We start from the raw sequence: 12,795 nt of genomic DNA, 5'->3' as shown, positions 1-12,795 counted from the left end.
CTGAAGGTAATTCTCCAGCCCAGAGCAGAGCACAGCTGTCTCCACCTCCCTCATCCAGACATTGCTGTTCAGCCTATGATCAGCCTAGCCTCTTGGCTGATAATGAATTTACTGTCAATTAAAACTGAAAGTGTTTTCACAGGGGCTGCAGTTAAGCCCTCGCTTCCCCATTCTGTATTTGTGCATATGCATTTATATTTATGGGAGAAGCAGAGGTGAGGGACTTGTTGCCTGAAAATACTCCAAAAAGCAGTTGCTCCAAAACCAAATTAAAGCAGAGAGCCAAGTTCAGATCACTTACTCTTGCACCGTCTTCCGTCCTCAGCTAGAACAAATCCCTCTGAGCATTTGCAGCTGTAGGAAATCCCATTATTAACACAAATGTGTTCGCAGCCATGGTGGGTTGATTTGCAGACATCCTTCCCTGAGGAAAATGTAGGGAGTTGAACAATCCCATCAGTGTAGAAATGAGGTGAACTGAATAGTCATGTGAGTAGAGATGGTGGAAGTAATCTCTTTTAAAGAAAATACACCTCTCTTCAAACCTCCTTCATAATGTCTTTTTTAGTCTCATACTCAGGATGGGGAAAAAGCTCCTCTCAGAAAGCTCCAGCTCCCATGAGTCTGAATGGTATGATGGGTGATTAGGTGTCCTTGATTTACTATCCTATTATTAGATGTGCTTTAGCTTCTAATTTATTTTGCCACAGACATCCCAAACACTCCAGTTCAGATTGTCTAATGAACATTTCTCATGTGTGAGGTAATTTAAACTCTTCAAAGTACTTACAGCCCTTTAGCCCTCACAACACCCTGTGAGAGGAAGAAGACAGGGGTAATTATACTCAAGGTATAAATGAAGAATCAGATCCTCAGAAAGCTTCACTGCTGCCCACGGTCATCTGGCAGGTTGATGACACAGCTGTCTCCCGAGTGCTCCTCCATAGCCTGAGAGCCTATGGCTCTTTCCTGTCATTCGCCCTTAAAAGGAGAGGCTTCACACAAAATTGGAATCAGTGAGTACACATCCCTCTAGGAAGCAGGAATGGTGAAATCTGATTTAGGATCAAATTCCAGAGGTAGAAGTTGTACCTTGTGTACAGTAGCTTCATTTACTGAGCAAAAAATGTGTTGAATGAATAAACAGTGTGTGTGAGTGTGCAGATGTTTGCAGAAAGAAAAGCAAGAGGGCTAGGCGTGGTGGTTCACACCTGTAATCCCAACACTTTGGGAGGCCAAGGCAGGCAGATCTCTTGAGCTCAGGTGTTCAAGACCAGCCTGGGCAACATGGTGAAACCACATCTCTACAAAAAATACAAAAATTAACTGGGTGTGGTGGTGCATGCTTGTAGTCCCAGCTACTCAGGAGGCTGAGGTGGGAAGATCGCTTGAGCCCAGGAGGTGGAGGTTATAGTGAGCCAAGATAGTGCCACTGCACTCCAGCCTGGGTGACAGAGTAAGACCCTGTCTCAAAACAAAAACAAACAAAAAGAAAAGCATGAACAAAGCAGCACAGACAGCCACAATGGGCAGAATTATAGAAAAATCCCCACAAGAGGGCCACTGCCGTGTGAAGCTGAACCTGCAGTTGTGAGGGGAATCCCTGCAGAGTCAGGCCAGGGCACCACAGGCATCCTAGGCACCAGTCGTTCACACAGAACTTCTCGGTAAAGGCAGGAGTCCCTCTTCCCGGTGGAAGAATCGAGGTACTGAGATCCATCCAACCCAGCCTTGCTGGCTTGTGGAATGTCCCCAGTTATCTCAAAGGAGTCTGTGAGAAAATTCCCAAAAACCAACCTCAAAAGCAACTGAACTTATTTTGACTTAATTTAAAAAGGGTCATTTTGCCCACTGGGGCAAAGTGTCACAAAAGCAAGTAGACTTTGTCAACCACCCTTCCCCGCCAAATAGGGAATTACCACCTCAGAATCTCATGGTGGGGAAAAATCCCTGCTCTGTACTCTCCTAACGCCCACCTCACTGAGCTCGTATGACATCCCTCTCTTCCTTTGGGTACTGTGAAGGTTAATCTGATGTGTCACTTTGGCTAGGCTATTGTGCCCAGTTGTTTGGTCAAACACCAGTCTAAATGATGCTGTGAGCTAATTTTTAGATGCAATTAACATTTAATCAGTAGACTTTGAGTAAAGCAGATCAGATTACCCTCCATAATGTAGATGGGCCTCATCCAATCACTTGAAGGCCTAAAGAGAAAAAGACTGAGGTCCTCAGAGGAAAAGGGAATTCTGCATCTAGACTGCCTTCAGACTTGGGCTGCAGCATCAGCTCTTGCCTGGGTCTCCAGGCTGCCTACAGATTTAGAACTTGCCAGTCCCTGACAATTTTGTGAGCCAATCCCTTAAAATCAACCAATGTTTTCCTCTCTCACCATATATATGTGTGTGTGTGTGTGTGTGTGTGTGTGTGTGTGTGTCCATTTTTCCTGTGGAGATGATATATTAATAGAAGATAGAAACAGACCATAGTATACATATATATACACACACACGTACATATATATGTGTGTATAAATATATCTTCTATGATATATATAAATAGAAGATAGACTATAGAAGACATGTATATTATATATGTCTTCTATTATATTTATATATAATAGAAGATGAAGATATACATAGAGAAGGTCTGTTTTTCTGGAGAACTCTGGTGAATATACCTTCTAACTAAACTCTCAGAGCCTGTTCTGGATGACCTATAGAAGCAAATGATACAAATAATAGAAAAATAAAATCCACAGGACATCCCTCTGATACGGTTTGGCTGTGTCCCCACCCAAATGTCATCTTGAATTGTAGTTCCCACAATTCCCATGTGTTGTGGGAGGGACCTGGTGGGAGGTAATTGAATCATGGGGACAGGGCTTTCCTGTGCTATTCTAATAGTGAATAATCTCCACAAGTTCTGACGGTTTTATAAAGGGCGTTTCCCTGCACAAGTTCTCTTCTCTTGTCTGCCACTGTGTGAGATGTGCCCTTCCCCTTCTGTCATGATTGTAAAGCCTCTCCAGTCAAGCGGAACTGTGAGTCCATCAAACCTCTTTCTTTTGTAAATTGCCCAGTCTTAGGTATGTCTTTATCAGCAGTGTGAAAATGGACAAATACACCCTTTCACCCTTTGCTCTTACTTTTAAGGTCTGCCAAGAGGAGAAAGCTCTGTAATTAACTTTTGATCCTTGTGATTGCTAGCAGAGGCTCTAATTCAGTCCAGTGACTAGGCAGGCACCGTGCGAGGCTCTGGGCACCCACACAGCTGCTGTGGAAAGAGCTGACGGCCGGCAGAAAATGAAGAGAAGCAAAGGACCCAAAACTCAGGCCTTGACTGAGAAATTCCCAAAAAAGCAAGAGGCTACTGAACTGATCTCTAGCTAATCACTTTCAGAGCACCCAAGGCAGGAACTGACACTTGTGACAGTGGTAATAAAGGAGGACTTTAAGGACTAAATGCAGTTCTCTAATTCTGAGTCCACAGAGGGAAAAGTTCTTCTCCACCTCAAGGCTACTTACTTTGGCAGCGTTTCCCATCCTCGGCGAGCCGGAATCCCTCCAAGCACTTGCATGTGTATGAGTCGTCACTGTTCACACAAATGTGTTCACAGCCATGGTCTACTGCTTGGCAGACATCTTTCCCTGAAGACGGGAGAGCAAGTTTCAACAATTTCGCCAACATGCATTTCACATGGACTTCACCCTGGAGGACCCATCTGCTGGAGTCTGCTACCGGATTCTACTGCCCCCTGAGCTCAGTGGTCTGCGGGGCAGGAAGATACAATTGAGAACAAAGTTTAGGGGCTCTAATTCGGGCTAACCCTTCAAACTGTTTCACAGTCTTCACCATCATCATTCACCAGCACTACTTTAGTGTTAAAATGCAGTCCATCATCAGCTTTCTGTAGACATAGTTTCTGATATCAGAATGGAAACACTGTTGATATGATTCCTTAGGAGATGAAACCTCAATTTAGATTAGCAGCACTGAAATCTCACTTTGGCTTTGTGCCTGACATAGTGTATGACTTAGGAGAATAACTTAACTTCTTGGAGTCTTAGCTTTGCTGTCTAAAAAATGAGAGAGTAATTACTCCAGCTACCCATCTTTCCTTACAAAAGTGTCAACATGAGTTGCTCTTTATAAAGTGCTTTGAGACGTTGACAAAAAGATAACTGATAGGGCTGGAAACCAGGGTCACACACTCCCCTTTGATTATTCAGAGATGTGTCTTGAGATTTACGCCAGCAAGTCACTCTAAGGCTGCTTGTCCTGGGTTGGCTGGCTGCAGCCCCATCTAAGAGGCTTTGCCTTCTGAAAGGCAAAACTGGCTTCATCACAAGGTGCCCTCTGGGAAGGATTTGTGCTACCAGAAATAACAACAACAACAACATTATTAAAGATAAATAAGCAGAGAGGCTTAGAGAAGTTAGACAACTTTCCCAGCTAATGAATGGCAGAGACAGAAGTTGATTGAATCTTGGATTTCTGACTGTCCATCTTTCCACTAGAGTATACTGCCAAACCACTGTTTCTTGCCACAGAGCATATAAATGAAGAACTTCAGTAATAGCTCTGGCATCCACTTTGTTTGTCCATTTTTTTAATAGACTTTATTGTTTAGGACAGTTTTAGATTTACACAAAAATTGAGACGATAGTGCAAAGAATTGCCATATACCCTACACCTAATTTTCCCTATTATTAACACCTCACATGAGTGTGGTCCCTCCGTTATTATTAATAAACCCATACTGATACATGATTATTAGCTAAAGTCTGTATTTTATTGACATTTACTTAGTTTTTCCCTAATGTCCTTTTTCTCTTTCAGGGTCCTATCCAGGACACTACATTACATTTTGCCGTGTGGCATTGACTTCTGAGAGGAACTGATGTATACAGAGGTGAGGATAGCAATTTCACACAGTGGTCTGGCAGAGTAGTAGGAGCCAGCTCCAGTACAAACTTACTTCTGCAGGTTTTCCCATCTTCACGGAGTATATAACCTTCAAAGCACTGGCATACATACGAATCTTCACTGCTTACACACGAGTGTTCACAACCATGGTCCCCCAGAGCACAAGAGTCCAGTTCTGAGAATCAAATGGGAATTAGAGAAACAGAAGAAGAAAATGACTCATACTGAGTGGCTTATTCAATCATAAAAGACATTTCAGACACCTTGAATTAAAACAGTGCCTTATCCTACAGTACACATTTCAGAATATAAAGCGTGTCTATGAGCAAAAATTCCTTTTTCAGAGAGGGTCTCACTCTGCCACCCAGGCTGGAGTGTGGTGGCATAATCTCAACTCACTGCAGCCTCCGCCTCCCGGGCTCAAGTGATCCCATCTCAGCCTCCTGGATAGCTGGGACTACAAGCACGCACCACCACACCTGGCTAATTTTTTGTAGAGACGGGATTTCGTCATGTTGCCCAGGCTGGTCTCGAATTGTTGGGCTCAAGCAATCTACCCACCTCAGACTCCCAAAGTGAGCAAGAATTCTTAATATGTACATGGCACATAAAATTCAAACAATATGATCATCTCCACAAGAAAAATGAACAAAAAACATGAGAATACAAGTTACAGAATGCGAGATAAATTACTTATAAATATTAGAAAATAAGATTAACCTAATTGGCTATTATATAACTATAATATCAACTTATTTACATATCTACTTATGTATGTATGTATATATTACACTTAGGTAACCAATTCATTCACGTATTCAGTCAGTTCACAAATATTTTTTGAGTCCCTGTGATGAGCCAGGTACTGTTTTAGGCTCTGGGGATACAGCAACGAACAAAACAAAGTCTCTGCTTTTGTGAAGCTTACATTTGGCAGCAGGTGTCAGGGGAAGAGGGATGCGTGGAAAACAGACAAACATGTGATATGTCATGTGGGAAAAAGTGCTATGGAGGAAGAGCAGGAAAGAAGGATGGAGAGTGGCTGCTGGGCTGGAGAGTAGGGAGGGCTTGTTATGTTATATGGTGTGTCAGATACGGTGACACTGAGCAGAGCCCTGCAGAAGGAGAGGAAGTGAGTGGTGGTGTCTGGGAAAGAGCATGATCAGCAAGAAAGAACAGCATTTGCAAACTGCAGCAACAGGAGCTGCTTGGTTGGTGTGTTTCAGGAAAGGCAAGGAGACCACTGTGACTGGAGCATCCAGGAGCCTGGCAGGGGATGAGGCCAGCAAGGCTGGCTGGGGCAGACCATGTGGGGTTCACAGTAGGGGTCAGATCTGAAGGAGAAGGGCAGTCACTGCAGTGTTTCGAGCAGTGGAGTGGCATGAAATGGGTTTGTTTTGAAAGGATCACTCTGCACAGAATGGAGCTCGGACAGCTAGGAGCAGCCCTGTGCAAAGATCTTGGTGGTCCAGACCAGGCTGGTGAGAAGTGGTCAGACTGGCTGTATTTTAAGGTAGAGACTATAAAATTTGCTCATGTATTAATAAAGAGTCCATATGGATAGGATGGAAGAGTCAAAGAAGACTCCGAGGTTGCTGGACTGAGCAACTGAAGGATGGTGTTGCCATCTTATAGGGCTGGGTGGCTTCTGGGGGACTAGAAGGTTTGTGAACCTGTGAAAACCAGGCTGTTATTTTAAAAGCTTAATACTGAGGATAGGTGGGTGGTGACTTTTTATAGGAACCATACATATTTCTGAAAGTTAACTCAATCCTTTCAGATTGAGTAGAATTTCTAAAATGGACACGAATTGGAGTTCTTAAATAAAGGCCCCAAAGCACATAATGACCTTTATAATCAGGCACAAACCACACATATTTTTTGGTAAAGCATCTTTGCAGTATCTCTCTGGAGAGGCCTCCTCAGAACCACCTTTGGGTTAGTTAAGGCAGCTGTTGTTATTCTCCCTCACCAGCTAGGGAAACTAAGGGTTGGGAAGGCTAATGGCTTGTCAAGACCAATTGTTAACAAGAGAAAGAACCAGACAAAAATTGTAACCTTATAAATAAATCCCCGTTTTCTCTGACTATACTGCATTGCTATATTCTAAAGCAAGCTTTCAAACGTGAAGGGAATTCTGCCTCTCTTTCTTTGGGCAGAAGCACTGCCAACATCTTTGAAGAATGGGAAAAGGTTGATAACTGCGATTACAGCTGCAGAGGAGGCTCAAAGCCAAGTTGGACACTCCTGCTTGCCCTGAGCGTGACTTACTTTTCTAGGCAAATTCTAGACTCACTACTAATGCAGAACATTTCCCAATGGCTTGGGGTAGTTCCTCACATAGTGTAAGAATGGAAAGTACAATTAAGTAATCCATGATACAGACAACTGGATGGCCATGGAGGTAAGGTGTTTTTTTCCCCCTACCATGAATTTATAATAACAATACTACTCCACTTTCCACGGTAATAAAATAGCTATAGCTCTTTCATGTCAGCCTTGTCAAGCCATAATCTAGACAGACCCCTCTGAGCAAGCTGTTTTTTTGTTTTTTGTTTTTTGGGTTTTTTTTTTTTTGAGATACAGGCTTGCTCTGTCGCCCAGGCTGGAGTGCAGTGGTGTCATTGCGGTTCACTGCAGCCTTGGCTCTTGGGCTCATGTGATCCTCTCACCTTAGCCTCCTGAGTAGCTGGGACTACAGGTACATGCCACCATGCTTAGCTAATTTTCATATTTTTTGTAGAGACGGGGTCCCACTATGTTGCCCAGGCTGGTCTTAAGTTTCTGGCCTCAAGTGATCCTCCTGCTTCAGTCTCCCAAAGTGCTGCGATTACAGGCATGAGCCACCACAACTTATCTGCAATGGATATTCTTGTGCATGTAGTTTTATGTACAATGTGAAGGCATACCTGAAAGTTATACATCCAGAAGCAGAATTGCCTAGGTAAAGGGTATGAATATTTAAAGGCAGATAAATATTTCCAAATCACCCTCCAAAGAGATTATTTCAATCTCTACCGTCACCAACAATGTAAGACAGTCTCTGTTTCTGTTTCTGATTCAGGGTTTCTGGGATGCTGCCTGGGTCTTTAGACTTTTTCCAAGCCCCACAGATGATTTCAACGAATCATCAGAGGTGAGATGTTGGCAGTGGCCATAATGCCTGGCACCTAACAGACCCCTAGGAAATCCTGTTGAACAAAAGGAAACATTTCCTCAGTTTTCTATTCTGAAAATTGAGGGTAATTAGATCCACCTCACAGGGGTTTTGTGCAGATGTTTTAAATAAGAACCCATGGGGTGTGTAGATGTTTGTGGCCAGCTAGGCTTCCCACTCTCTCCCACACACCCCCTTGCAAAATGCACGACTCATATTTCTTCAGCAAAATGTCCAGTTTCTGCCCTGCAGGGATGTTCTGGGCCACTTATAAATTCAAAGAACCACGGATGGGAAATTAGAGAATGCCAAAGTCGGACGATAGTTAACCTCCTGACCATAGGCACTAGCTTTCTTTTTTATTTTTTATTATTTATTTATTTATTTATTTATTTATTTTTTTATTGAGACGGAGTCTCGCTCTGTCGCCCAGGCTGGAGTGCTATGGCCGGATCTCAGCTCACTGCAAGCTCCGCCTCCCGGGTTCCCGCCATTCTCCTGCCTCAGCCTCCCGAGTAGCTGGGACTACAGGCGCCCGCCACCTCGCCCGGCTAGTTTTTTGTATTTTTTAGTAGAGATGGGGTTTCATCGTGTTAGCCAGGATGGTCTCGATGTCCTGACCTCCTGATCCGCCCGTCTCGGCCTCCCAAAGTGCTGGGATTACAGGCTTGAGCCACCGCGCCCGGCCATAGGCACTAGCTTTCTATCCACCAAGTCTGGAAACCAACTTGGAGTCAGTTTCTCCTTAGGGCAAAGATATTCCCCTATAGGAAAATGCTTCAGTGGTCCCCTATCAGGCAAAGAGAGCCACCACCCTGACTCACTACCACCGGGTGTCTTCAGCCTGGGAGACGATGGTGGGCACCACAGTAAGTTCATTCATTCGGCAAGTGTTTACGGAACACTTATCTGAGCCAGGCAATATCCTTGTTTGGGGGCTGGAAGTTCAACTTATTGGATATGAACTAGTCCAACCCCTTCATTAGAGATGAGAAAACTGACGGTCAGAGGGGAAGTGACTTTCCCAATGTCCCTGAACCTTCAGAGGTGACTGGTCTTAGCTGTCCTGGGGGCAGAGATGGGACTATATTCAAACCTGTTACCTCCGTGTCCCTGGTCCAGCTGCACATCCACGGATCATCCTAGGTTAAAAGGGTGTGCTGAGGCAGCCTGGCAGATTCTCAGAAGACAAACTAGACAAAAATCATTTTCTCAAGAGATGCCTGCCAGGAAGTCTCTCGTAACTCTGCAGGCTGTAGGTGGGTAATGTGTGTCCCGCCGGCGTCCCCAGCCTTGTCTCTCACCCGCCTCCCTCTTGCACTCAGTACCCCATACTCAGAGCACGGAACTTCCTGCAGTTTGCTCTCTGGCCCCTAGGAAAGCATTTCCCCTCCATCTTTGGCTGGCTCACTGTGCTCGCTCTCTGGGTGTCTGATTAAACATCTCTTTCTCTAGACTAGGGGAGGCTCCCGCGGCCCCCTCCTTCCCACATCACCACTCTCACCCCATGGAATGGACGCTGTCTCTGCTATCCTTCTTCCCCAAGAAGCTTTAAACGCTGTCAGGGCACAAACGGAATCTGCATCAACCCCAGAGATCCCCAGCACCCCGCACACTGCAGGTACACAGTAAATATTCGTAGAGAACGAGGGTAAAGGAACCAAGTGCTTAAGGAAGTACCTAGATTCAAACCCAGAGAGGAGAGCAAAGACAGACTCCATTAGGAGCCATCACTTAAGTGAAATAGGTGGGAGGACGTATGAGAAATCTCAAGAGGGAGGAAGAAAACATTCTTCCTCTCAAAGAAGGATTCTCCTCCTTTTACACATAAGGACCCAGGCCTACGTTTTTAATTAAACCCTCATCGTGAATGGATTCTGCAGTGTGTGCTCAGGATGATGAGAAGTTTTAGGATGTAGCACAGGTCTTTAGGGTCCACGTCTAGCAGCCCTGCACGCTGACACAGGTGAGTCACATATGTCTGTGGCGCAGCAACTGTGGGGCAATGTGTTCTGTGGACTTGTACCTCTGCCGTGATGACAGACAGCAATCCTGCGTCTGGGGCTCCACGTAAGACGCTGTTAAAACCAACCCCAACCCCAGAGATGGAAAGCCACAGCGGCCATCTGCCAAGACAGTAACCAGAAGCCGACAGATAGAATTACACTGCTTCCTGGCTTTTCTCGTAATAAAACTAGGAGCAGCCAATCCTTTGCTAACTTAATATAGGCTTTTTCTCAGACAAACCAAGAAGCAGCTGAACTGAGATGTGCTTTTCCAGGGCATCTCACACTGGGCAAAAGATCCTGAAATCAGGGGACTCGGCTCTGGTCCTGGCTCTGCTACTGACTCCCCCACCAGGGCCAGCTTGGAGGCATCGTTTTCCTCCATGTGTCTGTTTCCCACAAAATAAGGGAAAATCTCTACCTTCCTTCTGTTGCATCAAGCCTGTAATATAAATACCTGACAGTGAAGGTGGTCTCCTCCCCCTACTCCCTGCTACAGACTGTTTCCCCCAAAATTCACATCTGATATTAGCCCTGATGTGAGGGTATGTGGAGGTGGAGTCTTTGGGAGGTCATTAGGTTTAGATGGGGTTGTGAGGGCAGGATCCTGACCTGATAGGATTAGTGTTCTTATAATAAGACGAGACACTAGAGAACTTGCCTGTACTCTTTGCTCTCTCTCCCTACAACTCATGCAATATGAGGACACAGTGGGGTGCTGGCTGTCTGCAAACTAGGAAGAGGGCCCTCACCAGAACCCAGCCATGCCAGCACCTGGATCCTGGACTTCCAGCCTCCAGAACTGTGAGAAATAAATTTCTGTGGTTAAGAAAAAACATTCAGTCTATGATATTTTGTGATGGGAGCCTGAGTAGACTAAGACACTCCCCTAGCCTTGCCTAGAGCTGCCTCAGCCTAGCAGGCCCTCGCAGATCTGTCTGTAGTAGTTGGACTGGGAGTATCACCAGCAGAGATGCCCCAGTGCCCTAGGCTGATGGCTCTGATCCCTGTTGGTGTCCTCCGCTTGCAGAAGGGAGGGTCCCTCATAGGACAGCCCTTGGAAAGAGTCCAGGCCCCTTCCAGAGTTGTGCATCTCTGGGGCCCCTCCAAGGAGAGCAGGCATGGCCCTGGGAGATGTGTCTCCAGGCAGCAATGCCAGGAGTTACCTTCTGAGTCTCCTCAGTGCAGGGGGTTCTGATGCTGAGGAGGGTAGACAAGAAGAGGAATCCCTTAGGGGTCACGGCAGTTCACAAGTTCACATAGCACTGCAACAGCAGTCTTCCCGAACCACACAGTGGCCTTGAAAGGCAGCAATGACCATTCTTAGTTTAGAGATGAGCACTCAGACCCCGAGAGGGCCAATTCCCTTGCCCAGAGTAGAAGCGACATGATTTAAACCCAGTCTTTGGACTTCCAGTTTAGTACTGTTTTTGCTCTGCCACACTGTTTCTCAGACCTGTGCACAGAGAACCCCAGGATGACGCCAGGCAGGAGAGCTCTGAAGAGAGGCCCCAGCAGAGTCTGGGATGGGAGGAGGAGAGGACAGCCCATCAGGTAGGGGAGGAGGTTGCCCATGGGGGTGACATTGGGATGGGCTGGAAGGCACCAGGCCTGTTCAGAGAAGAGGGGACTTGCCACTTTGACTGAAGAACAGGAGGAGGCTTCAGGGAGGGCCCAGGGCAAGGCTAAAGAAGTGGAAGAGGGGGTTCTTCACTCTGCCAAATCAAGGAATGTAATGGAAATTTATTCTAGGAGACAGTGGAAAGCCACTGAGGGTTATCAAGTGGAGAGCGGACCCTGTGCCAGGGGCTGTGGGGTGGCCTCTGTCCATTCACACTCCCAGTCATTTCATGTTGGCCTCTGACCTCCAACCTCCAGGAGCTCGCAGGCCAGTGGCCAGTGTAGTCCATGCACATCAGGCCTGTGGAGTCTTTCTTGGTGCTGGGATCCCCTTGCACAAGGTCAATCTCAGGGAACTGTCTAGAGAGGGAAGAAGTCCTCTCAGCTGAAGCTGGTAAAAGAGATCGCCTCATCCTCTCCCCCCAACACCCTGAGTCTGTGCATCTAACCGCCAGAGGCAAAAAGGCCTCTGGGAGAATCTGGGAAAGCAGAGCTTGGGGTCAGGGGACTGGAGGAAGGGAGGGGACATCACTCCAGAGGCCAGAGAACCCAAGGTGCCTGAAGGGGTAAGGGGGACAGCAGTGCCCATTTCATCCCAGGGCCCCTGGAAACCCTCCACGCTTTAGAGAACTTTCCAGAAGATGAGTGACATATTCTTAAGACCACTTGCTATCAAAGCTCTAAGTAGAGGCTGTCTCTATAAAGAGCCAAGAACATTCTTATCTGCTGAGCCAGGCCTGGCTGCCCCCACACAGGCTTTACCAAAAAGGTACAGTCATGCCGTCTGGCTCTTTGTCATCTCGAGTAGAGCCGGGGAACATACATCCCAACCCCCAGTTAGCTGTGGCCACACTGAAAACCTAGCCCATTATTACAGGACAGGACAGTCAGAATGAATCATTCTGGGGCAGGCAGAAAGTCTTCAATTAGAGGAATAGCTCAACACATATGTATCAGCTGGTGGGTTAAATGCATCTCTCATGTGCAGTTCCTGAGGACAATTCTAACTTATCTGATTATCTCACAAGTCCTCATCTAGACACAACCATATATAAATAACAAAATTCACTATTCATTGCATTGTTG

The 12,795-nt window shown here is 46.1% G+C and overlaps 1 protein-coding gene and 1 long non-coding RNA gene across 9 annotated transcripts in view; one reads left to right on the top strand and one right to left on the bottom strand.

The window, feature by feature from the left end:
* Positions 1–12,795, bottom strand: part of MATN2 (matrilin 2) — a 168,735-nt gene that overhangs the window by 15,297 nt on the left and 140,643 nt on the right. For all 8 annotated transcript variants that reach the window (XM_005563764.5, XM_005563765.5, XM_065519467.2 and 5 more), the window contains 3 exons: positions 4,979–5,101; positions 3,525–3,647; positions 302–424 (listed from right to left, as the gene is read on the bottom strand). In XM_005563764.5, coding sequence (XP_005563821.3) covers positions 302–424; positions 3,525–3,647; positions 4,979–5,101 — 369 coding nt within the window. The remainder of the gene's footprint in view (positions 1–301; positions 425–3,524; positions 3,648–4,978; positions 5,102–12,795) is intronic.
* Positions 4,804–10,925, top strand: LOC123575246 (uncharacterized). The gene is made up of 3 exons (XR_006700473.3): positions 4,804–4,912; positions 7,991–8,062; positions 9,539–10,925. It is a non-coding gene; the product is annotated as an uncharacterized lncRNA (long non-coding RNA).

This window comes from Macaca fascicularis, chromosome 8, assembly GCF_037993035.2.
Source record: "Macaca fascicularis isolate 582-1 chromosome 8, T2T-MFA8v1.1".
Classification (NCBI taxonomy): Eukaryota; Metazoa; Chordata; class Mammalia; order Primates; family Cercopithecidae; genus Macaca; species Macaca fascicularis.
This window is presented reverse-complemented; position numbering and strand designations above follow the sequence as displayed.